Below are 20,114 nucleotides of genomic sequence, written 5' to 3' on the forward strand. Positions count from 1 at the left end.
CCTAAGCAGATAAGCAAAATTACATTACTATAAATATTTCAAAATCTGCTGCGTCAATAAACACTAAGAAAAAAAAATAAAGCATACACAACACAATCTAAAACAAAATTTAAAAACACCCTTTTTTGTTCTTGATTTTCGACAGCAGACCCCTTTACCTCCAATCCTCTCTGTACATACACACTGTACTGTATAACGGTCCTGTGCACCCCAACAATCCCCTATGGTTTGGGATCCTTGGGGTACACCAGACACATTGTACAGAACCTACTAAAAGATATTCATTAATGGTACCTTAGCGTACCTTAACTGTATTTACAAACTTGTGATTTTTTTTTTGTGTGTTTTTTTTTTTTTATTTTTTTTTTACAGAAATAAAAACAATCTATTGTGAAAGAATCACTTCCCGTTTGGGTTTATTTTTTATTTTTTTTACAGAAATAAAAGAATCTATTGTGAAAACATCACTTCCTTTTTTTTCTTCTATATCACATATTTATATATAGTTTTTTTTTATTATTTTAAAATTATTCTTTTAAAGACCAAATAACTAACTGTTCATTAGAGGATTTGTCATTGCTGACATCTTGCCAACAATCTACCAAAAATAAATGTTTACCTTATGTGTGCTTATAAACATTCCTGCATGGCCTGCACACTAAAGAACAAAATTAATAATAAAAAATAAAAAAAAATTGTAAAAAAATAAAAAAATAATTACCAAAAGCTTTGTTCACTTCTGACAAAAAAAAAAAAATTTAAAAAAAAAATCGATCAAATGTAGTATTTTCCTTGAAATTTCATCTTCTGTGTGGCAATACCAATGACAGCAGGTACAGCTATGGTAACATAAAAATTCCTGGAATTCTAAATATTTTAACTTTTCCAGTCTAACAATTGTCCCCTTTTGAATGATTTGGGGTATAAAGACATTTACATATATATAATCTTGTCTGAGAAGAGGAAAATAAGTTCATGTGGTGGTGGGGGACATTCATTTGGCCCCCCTTTCCTTGATGTACACAGGATCAGTTCATCGTTCAGATTCTTCAGTATTTGGGTACCTTGGTATAATCTTCGTTCTGAATGTTGCGACACAGGCATATAGACAGGATGAGACCCAATAGCTGCAGGGAGACATGATTGCAGGATATGAGTTTGTGGCAAAAAAAAAAAACTTAAATCGTAGTAAACCCGCAAATCAGCATTCCATCTAATATGGTAATATCACATTACCAGCACATGGATATTGCAATTGCAACAAAAGTTAACAAATAACTAAGACGATCAGATGTTTGGATTTGTATTGGAATTAATATATTTAATATTGAAAGAAGTTTCATGTTGCAGATATTTTTTATATTCTAGATATTTAAAGGGACACGCTAGGCACCGAAACAACTTCAGCTTAATGGAGCTGTTTTGGTTTATAGCTCATGCCACGCAATCTCACAACTCAATTCTCTGCTATTTAGGAGATACGTTACATTGTTTATGTCTTTCGAGCCACACCTCCCCTGCATGTGACCTACACAGTCTCCCTACACATTTACTGAAATAAAGTGTCCATTTTTAGCTTTCATTATTGCACAGTCTGTTTCATTTATAATTTTCTCGCTCCCGCACTGTTAATAGCCTGCTAGGGCCTGCAGGATCCTCCTGTGTGTGATTAAAGTTCAATTTACAGTGCAGGAGTTAAACTTCTAAAGTAAACACCCTGTATTGAATGAAAATGAAACCATTGTTTTAATGCATTTTGTGTCAGTAACAGCCAGGGGAGATGTAGCTAGGGCTTCATGAACAGAAGTGATTTAACTCCTACATGGCAGAGAATTGAGCAGTTAGATTGCAGGGACATGAGTGTCTCTTTAAGTAGTGTGCAATAAAAAGACAAAAATTATATGAGAGTTTAAAAAAAAAAAAAAAAAAATATTAATTTGAGGGGTGTGCTGCAAAAGTGACGGTTGAGCCTGCTATAAACAGATACACTTTGTAGAGTGTTTTTATCTGTATTAATACATACAGCTATTAGAGACTTACAAAGTGAGAAAACATAGTTTTTAAATTAATATATGTTCACTACATTGCCTCCATGGGGTTTACGTTTTACAAGCCAGTATGGGGAAAGGTATCAAACTGGAGAATTTGCCATAGAAACTAGCAATCTCTTTACATCTGATCTATTTCCAGAATCGGAGTCAAAAATAGCATTTTTCTATATAAACTTTTAGGGGTTTATAGAGTCAATCAAAGGTTTAAAAATAAATAAATAATAATAAATAATAATTTAATCAATAAGAAAAAAGTTGCATCATATAAACGACCACTTTAAGTTTGTTATGAATAAAGCAGAATTAAAAACAATAACCTTGTAACATTGAATTTGTTAACCAATGCCTAAGTCTTGACTTCGAGCCTTAAAAGCACTTCAGAAATATTTTATGTATCTGTATACAATATGCTATGTGCAATCAACAGAAATCAGTTTTTTTGTATGATTTTTGACTTTCAAACCAGGTAAAGCAAAGATTGATAAATATTAACTATATTAAAAAAAAAAAAAAACATGCGCTGACTTCCTATCATGGCTGAGAAGTTTGGAATCTCCTAATTACTTAATTTTGCAGTAAACGCGTTTCACACTATTTTTAAGATTTATTTATGCACTGCTACTGGAGTGGGTGGCTTGGGGAAATTATAGAATTGACCATTCCTGATTTTTTTTTCTGCTATTTTTTTGTTAGTGTTCTTTTATATCTAAAACACTAAAATATTCTGTAGCACCGGTGAATCAATGTTTTTCATGCATTGGGAGTAAATGTTCAACAGAAAGCGAAAGGTTATCGGGTCTCACTATAGATTTCTGCATTTTCTACAGAGCCAGGAATTAGTTCTCACCAGAAGCTCGATGACTAGACTTCACATGAAGCCTACTAGGCAACCTTTGGTATGTCACATGTTGTGGACTACATCTCCCATAATACTCTTACAGCCAAAATGCTGGCAAAGCATCAGGGGAGATGTAGCTTATAACATCTGGAGTGCCGAAGATTGTCTACTCCTAGTGTAGGCCTTGAGAGAGTCCAGGTCTAAGAAAAAAAAAATGTATTTCTACAAAATCGTTTGTATTCATCAAAGTTGGATACTAGTCCACCCTACAGATTTCTGCCCTCCGTATAGAGCCGGAAGACTAGCCCTTACTAGATTCTACCAATTAGTTCGCACTAGAGTCTGGGAGCTACTTCCATATTCTATACAACGTCTGAGAAAGCGCCTAACACATCTCCTGCAGAATCAAGGAACTAGGATTATTTAAAGATTACTACCACCATCTTCAAAGAGTTCTAAAATAAAGTTTCATCACAGGCTTCTGCCCACTAATAGTGGAGGAACTATGCCTCACTTGTTGCTTAGACCTTGACTTCAATAAAGGATTGTGTCATAGTTAATAAGTTCTCACTAAGGCACCTATCAATCTCTTTAGAAACCTGGATCTACCTCAAATTAAGCTCACCTTTGTCCTGTGGAGAACATTTAAGGAGAGCTCAAACCATATATGAACAATACTACAAGTAAACAGATTAGATCCATTTTAAAAATGTATTTGTTGAGAATCTGTGAACCTGAATGGGAATACAAATAATAATAATAATGAGTAGTGTGATTTGGGATATAACTTACTTCAATAACTGCAACTCCTACACAGACACCCAAAATGATCCCGAGATTATTTGTCAGCCAGCTCTCCACACCTTGCGCACAGCCCTGGGAGAACATGGGCACACGTTAACAGGGAGCATTTAAAAAGTCTTATTATTACTATTATTATCATAGAGAATACATTCCCACCTTACAGAAAGTATCTGGCACAGAACCTGTACCTGCAGTACGATAAGGAGGAAGAGTGTCTGAAAGATTTATATTAATAACTTTCCACCCAGTAAACTGATCCCTCTTTATTCTGTGACTGTTCTTTTTGTAATCGCAATACTCTACTTCCCTTAAACCAAGATGGGATTAGGTTACTGACTTAATTACGGATATAATTACTGATATAATTCTGCACATATATACATACACACAGGCGTAGCATTGCCTTATTACACCCACTTCAATTTATTTCTTGCCATTTCCAATTTACCGCTTGCCATTGTATCACATCCACCTACGATGCATCTCCCCTCATGTCCAATGAATTTCCTTCTCTCAATGAACTCATAAACTCTACAAGATGCACACACAACTCATTCTCATCTAAATGCCTTTTTCTATCTTTTGACGTATAAGCTCCTGTCATCCTATTGAAGCACGCTTCCCATTCTTTAGTAAGCTCAAGTCCTCCCAATCTCAACCACCTTCAATTTACCACTTAGCCTCCAGCATTCCCATTCAAACCCATGATCTCCCACGTTATACGCAAATCTTTGCCTTTTCTCTATTTAAATTACTTTCATCACTGATCCAGCGGAGACCTGCAGACAACCTGCACCAGCAACAACCTCTGTGGACCTTACAAACCCGACCCTACAGTGCTCAGGCTCACATAGAGAGGACAGCCCGCAGATACAGGGAGCCAGTCCCCACCAACGCAATGAGCCGAAAAGACATGCTGGACGACTCCCGCAACCCTGCAAAGAGGTCTAGACTGTGCCTGACAGCTAAGGGCATAGGCTGAGCAGAATGGGTACAAGGGGACACTAAGTATAGTATCGCAATAGCCCGATGTTCCCTCACACATGGCACCGCAACACAGCTACCACATGCGATTTAATACCCTTGCTTGACACTTGTACTAATATGTCTCCCAATCCACCCAAACCCACTAATACTCAGCACCTAGTAAGTAAAACACATAGTGGCCTCCTTCTCCTAAGCACTTATAAGAGCCATGACTAACCAGCCTGGGTGGCCTTTAGTATACCATGGTTATGCAGCTCCTACAGAGTCACTCAACTACGGTGAGATGACATGTCTAACCATGTTACCGGTCATGGCTCCAGACATATAGACCTATCCCCTACTCCTGTCTTATAAGCTTGTGTTTTACTATTAAACTTTACAGGTCTTTCAAATGTTTAGGACAATTTTACTAACTTAACCAGTAAGAAGCTTCTACAAGCGCACACGTTATGACACCACAATATGTTAGTTTTTCTTAAATTAAAAAAATGTGCACTGTTATTCCATGCCACACAATTGTTTTTCTATGTATATGGAAATACTGGCATAACCGGCATAAAAATAATCTGTTTTATCTATGCAGGACAAAATAAAGAATTAAAAATAATAAAAAAATTACTTTCATAATGTTCCCCACTCCTTCCCCCCCCATACCACCCATCGACTCAAACCTCTCCCCCATACCACCCATCAGCAACTCAAACCTTTCCCCCCTACCACTGCCCCAATGACAAACCTTTCCCCCCTACCACTGCCCCAATGACTCAAACCTTTCCCCCCTACCACTGCCCCAATGACTCAAACCTTTCCCCCCTACCACTGCCCCAATGACAAACCGTTCCCCCCGTACCACCCATCGACAACTCAAACCTTTCCACCCTACCACCCATCGACAACTCAAACCTTTCCACCCTACCATTGCCCCAATGATTTAAACATTTCCCCCCATACCACCCATCAGCGACTCAAACCTCCCCCCACCCCTTACCACCCCACTCAAACGGATTTCTTGTCTTTAAAACTTCATTACAATTTCTTTATTCTGAACTTCAATCCAAGCCACTTTCTGCAAATGAATTTCTGTACACCAACTCTCCTTCCACATATACTTCTTTTTTACTCCAAACATCATTTTTTTGTTGAACTCCAGCCTATTCTGCTTGCCTATGCCAGAGATACTTGCTATCCCTCCGTTTCAGAACACCTTTTCTGTACAACTAAATTCACATTTTGGTGCACTTACTATGTCATAGATTGTCTGGTTAGTTCGGCTGCACATGCCGTTCTGTTCGGATTCGTTTTCAAGACAAGAGCAGGGATACACGGCTGTGTTGTTGGCAACTTCAGGATTTGCTGTCCAGTTCTGGCTGCTAATCCACCCGCAGCATTTCAACTGTAACCAAATAAATTTAAAAAAAAAATGGCAGCTGAGTTAAGTGCACAGGTGCCGGCAAACCGCCGTAGCAAAAAATAGCTGGAAATATTTATATTACGACTTTTGAAGACATTCTAAAATGACTCATCTGTAAGTTTTTCTTATATGAACATTGGAAAGCTCTGTGTAACTACAGCATTAAATAGGCATTACGTAGTTTAAGTCATGCAGAGCTTTAAACATGACCTCGGATCTGTAAGTTAAATACATTAGTACCTTAATCACCAATTACAGATCTTTATTTATTACTCTTCTTTTAATCTGAGGAACAGATGCATAACTTTAGCAACCAATCCTTTACGATGCCCGATTGCTAGTTGAATATAAACCACCAGGCAATCTCTACACCGAGATCGGTCAATTTTGTTTATACTCACATTCCTCTGGATGTAATCCCAAGTATTCTCAGCGCTTGTGTTTTTCCCATCGTTATAGTTGTATGTCAGAATCAAGTTATCAATTATTGTGGTCATTTCTTTCTTCAGCTGATTGAAAAAAAAAATAGAAGAAGAACAGAAGATGATGATACGTATAAAACAACATTCCAAAAGCACATCCGCCCAATTCCTCAGAATGGAACAATATATTCGCAAGTCAAGGGATTGTTGGGATAGGCTGGAACTAGAAGCAAATGTCTACAAACACAGAGAACAGCAAGACAGAGGAAAAAAAATAAATTGAGAAATGTGGACAAGATACATGATCTTGCTTCTGTTTGATAATAAATCTCCAGATAGGGAGGTATCAGGCTTTCCTTGTTTGTCAGGTAGAAGGTGGGGAGAACAGAGAAAACCGTAAGATTCGGATAAAGGAGAGTGTTAATTTATTGGACAAATGCACATGACAAAACATAGACCATCTATACGTTATAAACCTATATATACATTTACACACAGATACACACACACACGCTAAAAGAAAACGATAAACAAGAAGCCAATCAGCTTGCAGATTCCTTACCGATTCACGTTGGAAATAGATAAGTACGCCAGCTACGACCTGGGCAATCAGTATGATCAGGAGGAAGGAGAAATACTGAAACAAGACAATAAGAAAATTGAGTCAAGACTTGCATTCCTAAAAAGTCACCTTCAAAAGGAGCGATTGATCAGGTAGCCTTTTAACTTCTTCACTACCGAGAACTTTTTTGAAAGAAACCAATATTAGCATGACTTTTTGGAAATCTTGCCAACCTGATGGTCAACATTTTGCTTCTTTGCTAATCTTCAAAACTGGCTCCCTAAAACGTTTAGGACTTGATTAAAAATCTATGGGTTTACCTAAGCAAATCCATACTAAACAATTAAACTCCGTCCTAGCTTCTCTTCTGGGGCAGCGACCTACGTCTCCTATGGTTTGTCTTTCAGGTCTTCCCCAGGCGTACCATGCTCTTATGGAATGTCCCTTTGCGCTCCACTAGATTTCCCCAAGTCTGCAGACCTTTAAAACAAACACTTTAGACATTGTAACTGCTCTTGAAGTGGTTTTAGTGTCTAGAGTATTTTGGCTATCAAAAAATAGATCACAGCAAACTCTTAAGTGGCGGTCTCCCATATTCAACTAAAGAAGTTGAAACGGTCAGTTCCATACATCAAACTCAGTAAGAGACATGTTCCTGCTCATGAGAAAATTTTGATTGAGCTCCTAAGTACTTAATTAACAAAAGCAAAATTTAGGAATCTAAAATTACCAATTTGTACAGGTGTATAAATTTACATAAACGTTGTAATTTACAATCACGTAAAAATACTAGGACACTCACCAATCCGAGCAGACAACGGCTCTCATTCACAGCTCCCACGCATCCGAGGAATCCCATCACCATCGTAAGGCTACCCACTGCGATAAGGATGTAGGCACCAATGTTTAAAGAGGAAGATGAACTTTCTACATGGAGAAAAACAATATTTAATGCAATGAATTCTAAATGCAACAAACATCTCAAGTCATCTCTGGCTGCAGATACTATTTCATGTTGACAACATATTTAAAGGAACACTATAGTCACCTAAACAACTTTAGCTTAATGAAGCAGTTTTAGTGTATAGACCACGCTTCTCAGGTTTTACTGCTCAATTCACTGCTATTTAGGAATTAAATCACTTTGTTTCTGTTTATGCAGCCCTTGCCTCAAATGCCCTGGCTCTGATTGACACAGCCTGCATGAAGAAAAAAAAATTGTTTTTACTTTCAATCAGATGTAATTTACCAATTGTATCTCTTTCTCTGTAAATTGAACTTTAATCACATACAGGAGGATTTTGCATGATCTAGCAAGCTAGTAACATAGCAGGGGATAAGAAAATCTAAATTAAACAGAACTTGCAATAAAGAAAGGATAAACTTTAGATGACTCTTTACAGGAAGTGTTTAGGAAGGCTGTGCGAGTCACATGCAGGCAGGTGTGACTAGGGTTCATAAACAAAGGGGTTTAACTCTTAAATGGCAGAAAATTGAGCAGTTATGCTTGAGGGGCATAACTTCATTAAGCTAAAGTTGCTTTGGTGACTATAGCGTCACTTTAATAACGATGCTAATAAGATCAATATTACTGACGATGAGCAGCTGTTCTGTATGATTTATATAGAAACATAATTCCCAATGTGCCAAAGAATAGTCCTGTTAAAAGAAATGACCTGATTAGTGTTAATCAGGTAGATATCTGTATATATTGATCTATTGCATTGCTAAACTGACGTGTACTGCGATATTAATCTGTTAATCTAGTACGGCATTTGGGCATTTAGGCTGACAAAGATCTCTCTCAAATAGCCGAGGCTCTGGTGTGGTAAAAAGAATTAACAAAAAGTTAGCCATCTTTGTACCGTCAGACATGAAGGACTGAAAATAATGATAGACAAGGGCGAGTGAATGGTAGTGAGACCCAAGTGCAGGCAAGCCTCTGTATACAGGTCACTCCAACCTTAAATAAAACTTGCAAACAAACCGTAGAAGGTACAGGGCGCCACAGTCACTATACGGGTAATCTGATAGATGGGGTTAAGAAAGAGTAAAAAGTAGAGTGGATAAAATTAAAATTTATTGAAAGTATGAACAATATCAGCACACAATATGTGCAGTGGATAAAAGATTAAAAAAAAGCCACAATGGGCTACAGGTCCCTTAAGTATAGCAGCTCAATACAATAAAGTACAATGGTGCATACAAATCATGAAAAGGTGCAAATGCTACAGTGCAACATCAACAAAAGTGAAGAGGCAAAAGACCAAATCACTAGTGAAGATTAAAAACAGCACTGAGTCAAATACAAATGCAGCACAACCAATAATAACCAAAGTACATAAAAAGAGACTGCTACTACCAAAATACAGGGGTCCCAGCTGTTGCTCAACGTGTTTCGTCTATGTGACTTCGTCAGGAGCTTCACGTGTAAATCTATTCTCAGATATTATTGCATAATGATTTAAACTATGCAGACAGGTTTCTAATAGTTGCGAGTGTTAGTAAGGCAAAAACAATTCTGGCTTCCCTTTCTAATCACCCTGAGAAAATTTAAATCTCTGCAGGACTTGTTTGTACCTGTAAATTGGGTTACTGCAAAGTTATATAAATGTAAATAAAAGAATCGCTGGAGTGTCTCAATAACTAGGGTTGGCCTAAGGAAATGGTTGAATAGGCTTATTGTTGTTTTGGTTTTATTTTCCCTTTGTGATCGGTTTTCAAGTTGTTATTGTTGTGTGGTTGTAGGGGCTATTTAAAATGATGGGCTTCTCATCAGAACGTTAGGTAGCTGCACCTACTGCTGTCAGTCAGCAAGTAAGTTAAACGTTTAGAGTTATTCGCCCATCCCCCAAATGTGATGTATGACGAATTTACAGTGAAGAGTCGGAATAATAGAATAACTGTGCGTCAGGTCACGTTAAGGAAAGATCTAAAGGTCAACAGTCCTTCTGTTTCGCAATTTCATGTTAAGAACTATTAGCAAACTATGTATAACTATATACACATAACATAATTTTTTTTTTAATTCTGGTGAATTAATGAATCACAGTAAATAGCATTTACCACAAGGCAAACAAGGCATTTGCCTAGGGCAGCACTTTCAGGGGGGGCATCAAGAAATGCCACCCCAAGCTCCCAGACAAATGCCTTGTTTGCCATGTGTTCTGGGGCTGTCCACCTTACTGTGAGTGAGTGTAGCTGTCAGTGTGTGTCTGTGAGTGAGAATTGGTGTGACTGTGTGTGTCAGTGTGTGTATGTCATTTTATGTGTATCTGAGAGTGTGTGCCTGTCAGTGTGTGTCTGTCAGTGAACGTGTGTGCCAATGACTGTATGTGTGTGCCAATGACTGTGTATCTGTCAGTGAGTGTATATCAGTGCATGTATCAATAAGGGCAGGTGTCTGTCAGTCAAAAAAATGGCCTTGACACGAATTGGGGGGACATATTTAGATTTTGGGGGTGCCCGAATTTAGTCGTGCTTAGGGCAGCACAAATCCAAAAATTACTTTTTTTTTTTACAAATCAAGTTTTTTCGTTTTATTTAAAAAATAAAAAAGTTATAAAATCACAAGAGCAGCGTAGGGTAGGTACATTTCCCATTTAGTTCTCTCCTAACAACATTTACATAAAATGTAAATATCAATGCTCGATGCATATGCAATTTGCAATATTTAGGCATCAGCCAAAAACATTCTTGATAATGAGTTTGATGAATGTTTACAATTTTTTTTTTTTTTTTTTTAATTCTGGTGAATTAATGAATCACAGTAAATAGCATGCAGTTTTGTTTTGTGTCTGTAGACAGAGCAGCTTGTGTTTTAATTGTATTTCAAGATTTCTCTAAATCTAATCAAATGCATTTTTACAGAGTGGCTCATTATGTGGCTCATTAGGTGATAATCGCCCCCTATTGGCAGGGATGTATTTACCACAAGGCAAACAAGGCATTTGCCTAGGGCAGCACTTTCAGGGGGGGCATCAAGAAATGCCACCCCAAGCTCCCAGACAAATGCCTTGTTTGCCATGTGTTCTGGGGCTGTCCACCTTACTGTGAGTGAGTGTAGCTGTCAGTGTGTGTCTGTGAGTGAGAATTGGTGTGACTGTGTGTGTCAGTGTGTGTATGTCATTTTATGTGTATCTGAGAGTGTGTGCCTGTCAGTGTGTGTCTGTCAGTGAACGTGTGTGCCAATGACTGTATGTGTGTGCCAATGACTGTATCTGTCAGTGAGTGTATATCAGTGCATGTATCAATAAGGGCAGGTGTCTGTCAGTCAAAAAAATGGCCTTGACACGAATTGGGGGGATATATTTAGATTTTGGGGGTGCCCGAATTTAGTCGTGCTTAGGGCAGCACAAATCCAAAATACACCACTGCCTATTGGTAGACACACACACAGTTCCCAACCTATAGTCATGTGCGTGTAAGACGTGAGGATAGCCACGAACAATTATAAAAAAACAACAACAACAAAACATCTCCTTGTGTTTGATTTGCAGTCACTAGTAACTTGTCACAAGTAATGAATTGTGTAGCACTCATTTGAAAACAGAGACACAAAATCAGTAGTTGTGGGTAACTGACAGTAAAAATGCATATTTCAGACAAAACAGCCACAGAGGCTTTCTCCAAATCCCCTATTTTGGCTTAAACGTTTACACTCATTATCCACAGGTGAGAGTTTTGTAAAAACACCTATGTGGTTTCTGTGACAAGTCCTATATCATAATATGGTCACGGGTGCTAAAGGAATGTATAGGTGTGTATTTCTGATTAACTCTATCCCCTCAGGATCTTCTGCCATTGTTTACCTAATTCTTACATCCTGCCACACACCTTGGTAAAACTCGAGGGGTAAAAAGTGCAATCACTATGCCTAAAACATCATTTTAGTTCTAAATTTAGCATTAAAAACATCACACCCATATCCGCCACCGAATCAATTATTTTAGTACGATGAAATGTTGTTCTTTCATAATTTCCACGGGTCATATTAATTCTAGCCTACAGTCATGTGACCCAATGTTGGGCATTGATGGGCTGAATGTTCTTGTTGCTTCGGCAACACAGAAGGGATTTTACGGTTGTTTCTGGGTGTTTCAAACTACAGGAGAAAGAATAGAACAACAAATCTGCTTTATTTGCTTTGATTAGTATTCTAGGCCAGGGCTTGGGTAGTGTTTTATCAAAGTGAATCAGAACCTTTGATGTAAAGACACAGATTTAATAAGTCTGTCAGCATGCGCCAACAAGCAGAATTACACAGAAAGCATTCTAGACTCTAATATGTGAAGACGAAAATCACCTTTAAAGAGACATACCAGGTTAAGTTATAACAAATCTTTTCTTTTATTAGTGTGTTACAAATACGGAAAAGTCTCCAGAGATCCTGTCTTACGGTTACGTCTTTATTTCAGTATGCCTAACTATCACCTGGAGTTTCCTACGAACACTTTATGTAGGACCCTGGAATACTCCTATGTCTAAGTCACCCTGTGCCCATTCTAGGTGCAGGATGTGTATATGCTGGTAGCAACAGCTATATGCACTACCTCAATAACAAGGCTTGTTAATTTGCATATTCAGGTAGATTTGCATATTGCTAATTCTGCAGGCAGGAGAGATATTTTGTGTTAAGTACCGTTTTCCCCACCCTTTCATGAATAGGTCGTTGTGTTATTATAAGTCCCTGTATGTTGTGTGATATGATTTTGTTATTTGTATTTTATTTAAGTTGTCATAGTAATCCAAATATAATGAGCATATGGGCTAGTCCCGAGTAAAAATAAAGATGAATATGTTCGCTCCATTCGGATTTGTAAGGATCCCAGTAACAGAGTCTTCGGATCTGTTGGCTGGGTGCACGATCCCTCTAGCTCGACGGCAAGTCAAAAGAGAGCTAGGCCTGAGAAGCACAAGTGTCTTTGTAAACACAAATGGACCTGAAGAGGCAAAGGCAGAGGGGAGGATAAGAGCCTGGAAGAAGTGAGCTGCAGCCTGGTCTCGTGGAAGAGTTCCAGAAAGACCCAAGTCAAGCTTTGACGACTGGGTCTGAAGCGCTCCAGAATCCCTTGTGGCAGCTAGGAAGTGAACTGGCCAGAGGTACTTGATGGTAGTACTGGAGCTCTGTCGCAGTCTGCCACTACCTTCCTCCATGTTATCTATTAATGGTCTCTATGTATTCATTGTACTATCATACTTACACATTGATATTTTTCGATTTATTTCAATGAAAATTTTACATGGACAAAACAACAATAACAACAATATGGTTTACGGTTTAAAGAGGAAACGTTATTTTGATACTCACGGAGAACGGCTATGAAGCTGGTTTTATCCACTAGAATCCATATTCCGAAGCCAAGAATCACGGCCCCCAGGATCTGGTGAAAAAAAAACACACATCGGTATTCGTGACAGCCAACAAGACCAGCATGCATCTACAGCCCTGAATGTTTGCAATACCGAAAATAATCTGAGACGCCAACATGCTCCGCAGTGCAGTAATCTCTGTACCTGGCTGCCTGTCAATGCCGCACAGCGCCTTGCGTTCCCCACTGAACACACATGGGACACACACGCGTGAACACGTGAAGCTCTGTATACGCGCTCCAGCTCTTGTAGCTACGCAGACACTCGTTCTGTTTTCCCTGTGGCAAAGGGCAACAACGTGTTTCCGATCTGTATAATCAGATTTCTCACATGTCCTCCATGGCCAGAGACCCAATCCCCATACCTAGTGCACATGGGCTGCATCTGGAGCTCCTTCTAGAGCAGTTTGCTGTGCTGGCTCCCACTCCCCGCACATAGAAAAAAGCAGTACCAGAACTAATTTGGACCTTCTCTGTGCTGAGGGTTTATTAATTAGGGGGAACTAAAACTAGCAAATCACCTGTATGGGGGGAGAGGTGGGTGGGGGGAGTAAGGCTGGCAAAGCATCCTGAGAGTTCTAGTTTTACAGGTTTACAACAGCTATGGGTCTGTGTTTTGGCCAGTCTCTGTCTTAGGCCATAAAATAGCTATTAAAATTCCATCTGGACGCCTTACAACATTTTAATGTGCCGTTACCCTACTCCACACAGTGCTGTAAACAGAAAAACGCCAAGTATGTATGTTAGCGGTCTATAAATAAAGATTACACAAAAATAGCAGTGTGTGTAATACACACACACACACACACACACTTACCTGGCTCTAAACATAGTAATACTGAGATACATTTATACTGATACAGTTTAGGGGATGTACGATGCTGTGTGAAATCATTATGGTCATTAACCCTCTACTGGACAGTGATACTGTACTTGGCAATCACAGACAAGCTAGCATATGAACATCTGTCCTTAAAATTAAACTAGAATAAAAAGGGAGTGTGTTGGAACAGAGAAAAAAAAATTGGGGGAAAAAAAACAACACATTCCTTGCATTCTAACGTTGGATACAGCTGTCTTTCCCTTCATCCAGAGTTCGGGGCAGACAGCTGTGTCTCATCTCCTTCTCCCTGACACATGATGCCCCATCACTGACAGCGTCTGCAGAGCATCCCGCACAGAACAGACTTTTTATAACAGCCGAGGCAAGAATTTCTAAACAGCACATTTCTGTTTGTACTTTAACTCGTAGAACGCCAGGAGGGGATGGGGTTGTACATTTAACTTCTTTGGCCCATAAAGATTTTTGGCAACAAAAATTGTTTCATGAGCAGTTCTATAAATAAATAGAATACATGTACTAAAGAGACAACACAGAGTCTTTGGACTTCATGTCTAGAAAGATTGTCCAACAATCTTTAGAAACAGGAAGCCATAGATCAGCATTCTTATCTCTTCCTTATTCTGGGACTGTTATAGGCCGTATGACCAGGGGAAAACAATATCAGGGGAGTTGAGCAACTAATGAAATTTCCTATTTTAAGCAAACACAGAGGTCATCCCACACTTCTCAAAAATATATTTTTACTTTTATTTTATGTATTTATGTAGCTGGGATATGGTTAACAGTGATGTTGGAATGTTCACGACACTTCTTTCCTTAAGTGTAAATTAAAGATTTAGTTATGGATATCATAATCCAGTTCTGTCCTGGCACAGGCAAGGCACACGTTGATTTGAAAGAGGAGATATATGGGACAGTGTACTGGAGTCCTTAGACTGGACAAGAGACACTAACAAAACAAAAAAAGAAGAGATGGATTCAGCAGAGAAGAGTGAGCAGAGAAAGCACGAACACAGAGGCTGCAAGAGAGAAAAAACACTGAGATGGAAGAGAGGTTATAAAAGTTGACAGACAGAAAAGACAGATTTTTTAAAAGAGTAATAAAAACAGTAATAAAAAAAAAAAAGAATTGCCAGAAAAAAAAAAAAGTAGGTGTTTATTAAAAGCAAAATGTACAGAAGAGAAACATAATGGCAAGCTTTAGGCTATATTGCTCGTCACCATAACCCCCAGCTTCCTGAATACTTACAAAAAACAGTAGGTTGAAGAGGAACAGGAAATATTTGGTGACTTTCATGCAGCCGTCGCTTGCCATCTTTGCTAGGCGTCAGATCCTGGAAAAGAGAAATAAGGGCAAGTTAAGTTATGATCAATACTGGAAAAGAAGCAAAGAATGCACAGAGCAAGGGATGGTGAAGAAAAGGGTATAGGCATGGGCAAGGGTGAGAATAGTTGAGGGGAATACTTGCGGGGGACAAGGAAGTCGTGTGTGGCGAAGGAGAAGGAAGTCGTGTGTGGCGAAGGAGAAGGAAGTCGTGTGTGGCGAAGGAGAAGGAAGTCGTGTGTGGCGAAGGAGAAGGGAGTCGTGTGTGGCGAAGGAGAAGGGAGTCGTGTGTGGCGAAGGAGAAGGGAGTCGTGTGTGGCGAAGGAAGTCGTGTGTGGCGAAGGAAGTCGTGTGTGGCGAAGGAGAAGGAAGTCGTGTGTGGCGAAGGAGAAGGAAGTCGTGTGTGGCGAAGGAGAAGGAAGTCGTGTGTGGCGAAGGAGAAGGAAGTCGTGTGTGGCGAAGGAGAAGGAAGTCGTGTGTGGCGAAGGAGAAGGAAGTCGTGTGTGGCGAAGGAGAAGGAAGTCGTGTGTGGCGAAGGAGAAGGAAGTCGTGTGTGGCGAAGGAGAAGGAAGTCGTGTGTGGCGAAGGAGAAGGAAGTCGTGTGTGGCGAAGGAGAAGGAAGTCGTGTGTGGCGAAGGAGAAGGAAGTCGTGTGTGGCGAAGGAGAAGGAAGTTGTGTGTGGCGAAGGAGAAGGAAGTTGTGTGTGGCGAAGGAGAAGGAAGTTGTGTGTGGCGAAGGAGAAGGAAGTTGTGTGTGGCGAAGGAGAAGGAAGTTGTGTGTGGTGAAGGAGAAGGAAGTCGTGGCTGGTGAAGCATCAACAAGAAGGGCATCAGATCTAGTGGAGTAGAAGTTAGGTCGTGTGGAGAAGAAGAGTGGAGTCCAGTCAGCTGAAATTTTACAGATGTACAGACAATCACCAATAAAATTAATTAACTTTAAAAAAATCAATGCAGCATACAATATTTTATACTTAATTGTAATATTTGTTAAAGCAATTCTGTCATTTTAAAGACGTTTTAGTGATAAACTGATTGTCTCCAGTGCTTATAGCAATAACTCTCAGCTGCTAAACCGGAATGTCTTGTTTTAGAAATGCTGTAGATATCAGGAAGCGTTAGGTACATAATAATCACTAAATATATCCAACGTGAACTACAGGACAGAAAAAAAAAAAGAATATTTCACACCCTACAAATGAAGTTTTCCTGTTCTTCTGATCAATGCGACTAGTTAAAAGATAGAGTCTATGAAAGGGTTAGATGTTGAATGGGCTAATCCTGCATGGTAGGATGGTTTATGAGTTGTCCTGTTATGTAGGCCACTCCCAAGATTCCCTCTATTAAGCAGAAACCATAGTGTCAGCAAATGTGCAGCATGACAAGCTCAGACACAACACTGCCGCAGGAACAGGCAGCTCTCGTATCGGACAATAGGCATTAATACCGTGGGATACTCTATGAGAGACTGACACACTGCTCTCTGTCTAGAAACAGAGGCTCGTCAGTGAAACTAAATGTTAGCCCTTGAAATATGACATCGTCGTAATATATGAAAATTCCGTAGATATGATGTGTGGATAGAACAGGTGGGGCACCACAAAGACATGTCACAGAGGCTCTGTCCAACCTCATTTCCCATTGTACAGCGATGCAGAATTTGTTAGAACTTTATAAATTATAATAATATACCACCGTAAAGAGTTGGCCCATCTTGTTTGCTACTTACGGATTGGTAATCCCCTGATGCTCTAAAATGTGTCCCTGGCTCTTAGTTATTGACACTGTTCCGCCTAGAACTCCAAATAGCGATCACTACGTACAGAATCTTTTAACTCAACATTTTCACAGAATTATTGGATAAAATTTTAACAAATTTTAATGTTTCAAGGTAATCAATAAAATCTTGGTTCACAAAAGTAAATTTAAGTCTTTTGGAAAAAAAACAAGAAAACAGCTCAAATAGACTGCCCTTTGGTGGGTCCCCGCTCAGATCTCAAACTGGTTTTAGCTTATCTTGTGCCATTGCAGAGAGAACATCACTGAAGCATATCATACTGGTCCTACCCATATGGCCAGTCCATCCAGATCCGAAATGCCAGTCCATCCAGATCCGAAATGAAGTTCCCTCTGCACGAGAGATACGGCAACCCCAGACGATCGTTTCAAGTGGGTGAGCATGTAAAATCTTATAGATAGATAGAATATAAAATAATGAGAATGGACTTTCCCCTGACATTTAATTTTACTTTTTGTTCCTCTGTAAAGAAAGGTAATTTGAAATCTTTTGCATCTCAACAGTTTTTTCCATGCCTAAAATATATACGGTAAATAAAATCAGCTTTCATTACTTCAATAAGTATCATCACTTTCATCTCCAAAAACTAAAAAAAAAACTAAAAAAAAAATACCCCGAATTTCCCAGTTTGCTTTGTCACACATGATGACAGATCAGCTATTATTGGTGAGTGGGTTACAAACATTTAAAAAGCAAATTTTTGTTCCTCGGGTCACATGCTCCATTTGGTAGCCCATCTCTGGCCTGACAACTCCAGTACATCAGAGACAGGTGTCTGTATGGAAGGTCATTAGCTACCAGCACCGGCTCCTTACTATATCATCCAGTGCGGGTTCCTTATGACCTTTGACTGCATGTTCTGTGCCACGTCAAGCCTCCAATTGTCCTGTCTATAGGTTGCCCTGGGAATCTTCCACAAAGTTACCATCACTATATTTTCAAAAGGCGCAACAGAGGGTTTCACTTGCTGAAAGAGATCTCAAAACAGTTACAAACGGACAGCCTTCTGCCCCTGTCACACTACATCTGCAAGGCCCCTAGGAGGAGTCTTTATGTTGGAAAGGGGACATTATCGAGTTTTTGGGAGGGCGGGCCTGCTCATTGCTTTGATTCTTTCATTACATGGATGTGAGCAGAGAACCAGTTTAGAGTCATTGTAACTGCTGAGAGCTTGGGGAATCTGCAGAGACAGACAATACCTCTTCTGTCTCCGCACACGGAGCAGTCTCTCTCTGCTGCGGTTATAATCTTGTGTGCAGACTTTAATGAAGTAGCCACATGGCAAGTAACAAAAGCTGTGAGAGAGCCAGGTCTGGCAGCTGTAATGACAGCGGAGGCTCATGTCCGCATATGACCTTTTATGTCTGTGTATCTATTATGTATATGGAGCTTCGATTCCCAGGGAGCTATGAAGAACACTCTAAATGAGAGACATAGGCTCTGCTCGCAAATGTATGGAATCCATCTGTGCAAGGAACAAAAAAAAAAAAAAGGGAGAAATCCCATGCATGGAACCCTGAGACGACGACAGGTTGAAAAAAAAAAAAAGTCTAGATTATATATATATTTTTTTTTTTTTAAATCACACAACCTTGAAATGTTATAAACTGAACTACGGTATGTCTTTCTCAAATACGTGTGCCCCTCACTCGTACATATTGTAAGCTCTTTAGCCCAGAAGGCAGAACCCAATAGTCTAATTAATGAATATTTACTATATTCTCTATTACAATGTCTATACTATTAACACTCTCTGCCACCTGATACAAATTCCTCTGCTACCTCTGGTCTCATCTTCAGATTTTAACCTTTAGAATGTAAGCGCAGGGGCAGGGCGCTCTACCTGTTGTATTGGTCTGTTCTTATTGTATTGTCTTTCCCCAAATTGTACAATGCTGCGGAATAGGTTTGTGCTTTATAAATACCAGTAATATATATATGACTACTCCAATAATGTACTTACTGTAACTCCCTCTAAGTAACCCGTTCGTGCTAAAGTATACATATACAGTATACTTACTGTACCTCTGCTATAATGTAGTCTGTAACGTGCCAAGTACACCATTAGAGCTAGATGCATTAAATATAGTCACTCTATAACTATGCACATACCTTTTTACTGTAATGTAACCTGTATCATATTACGTAACTAGCAACGTTTACAGGAACACTCCAAGTACCAAAACCACTTTATCTTAATGAAGTGTTTTGGTGGATTGACCAGGTCCTCTTTGTTTGGCAATGTAAAAACATTGCTGTGTTGACTAAACCACACCTTGCCGGTCTTCACAATTGGTGTCATGACACACACAAAACACTTAGACGCCAAACATGTCCAGACGACTCTCAGACGAAGAAAAACTTTATTTTTAGCCACGTAATGTTCCCTTAATATGATGTATATAATGGATACACTTTGAGTGTATTAGAAAGAAAAAAATAAATAAATTGTTAACCGTTTCCTGTCTACTCATACTGTGTACTAATCATATTATACGCTGGTCTAGAGTTGCATTTGTTTGTGCTTTGTAAAATTATTAATTAAATCCATATCTCCCGACGTTTTAAAAATACACTAAATGCTCGCAGACCACTTCTTCTAAAGGCAGTGTTCCGGTTTTACCCCTGCAATGTAACACATTGGCATTCTATAGGAACGACAGTGTTTGCATTGCAGGGCGGACTTCCTGGTCCTCTGTTAACCCG

At 39.2% G+C, this 20,114-nt stretch overlaps 1 protein-coding gene across 1 annotated transcript in view; it reads right to left on the reverse strand.

The window, feature by feature from the left end:
* Positions 1 to 527: 527 nt before the first annotated feature.
* Positions 528 to 20,114, reverse strand: part of CD82 (CD82 molecule) — a 56,872-nt gene continuing 37,285 nt past the window's right edge. Inside the window, exons 2-9 of the mRNA XM_063438890.1 lie at positions 15,540 to 15,624; positions 13,386 to 13,458; positions 7,878 to 8,002; positions 7,076 to 7,150; positions 6,493 to 6,600; positions 5,924 to 6,073; positions 3,682 to 3,765; positions 528 to 1,127 (exon numbers count right to left, since the gene is read on the reverse strand). Coding sequence (XP_063294960.1) covers positions 1,050 to 1,127; positions 3,682 to 3,765; positions 5,924 to 6,073; positions 6,493 to 6,600; positions 7,076 to 7,150; positions 7,878 to 8,002; positions 13,386 to 13,458; positions 15,540 to 15,605 — 759 coding nt within the window. The 5' untranslated portion in view covers positions 15,606 to 15,624 and the 3' untranslated portion in view covers positions 528 to 1,049. The remainder of the gene's footprint in view (positions 1,128 to 3,681; positions 3,766 to 5,923; positions 6,074 to 6,492; positions 6,601 to 7,075; positions 7,151 to 7,877; positions 8,003 to 13,385; positions 13,459 to 15,539; positions 15,625 to 20,114) is intronic.

Source organism: Pelobates fuscus, chromosome 12 (genome assembly GCF_036172605.1).
Source record: "Pelobates fuscus isolate aPelFus1 chromosome 12, aPelFus1.pri, whole genome shotgun sequence".
Taxonomy (NCBI): Eukaryota; Metazoa; Chordata; class Amphibia; order Anura; family Pelobatidae; genus Pelobates; species Pelobates fuscus.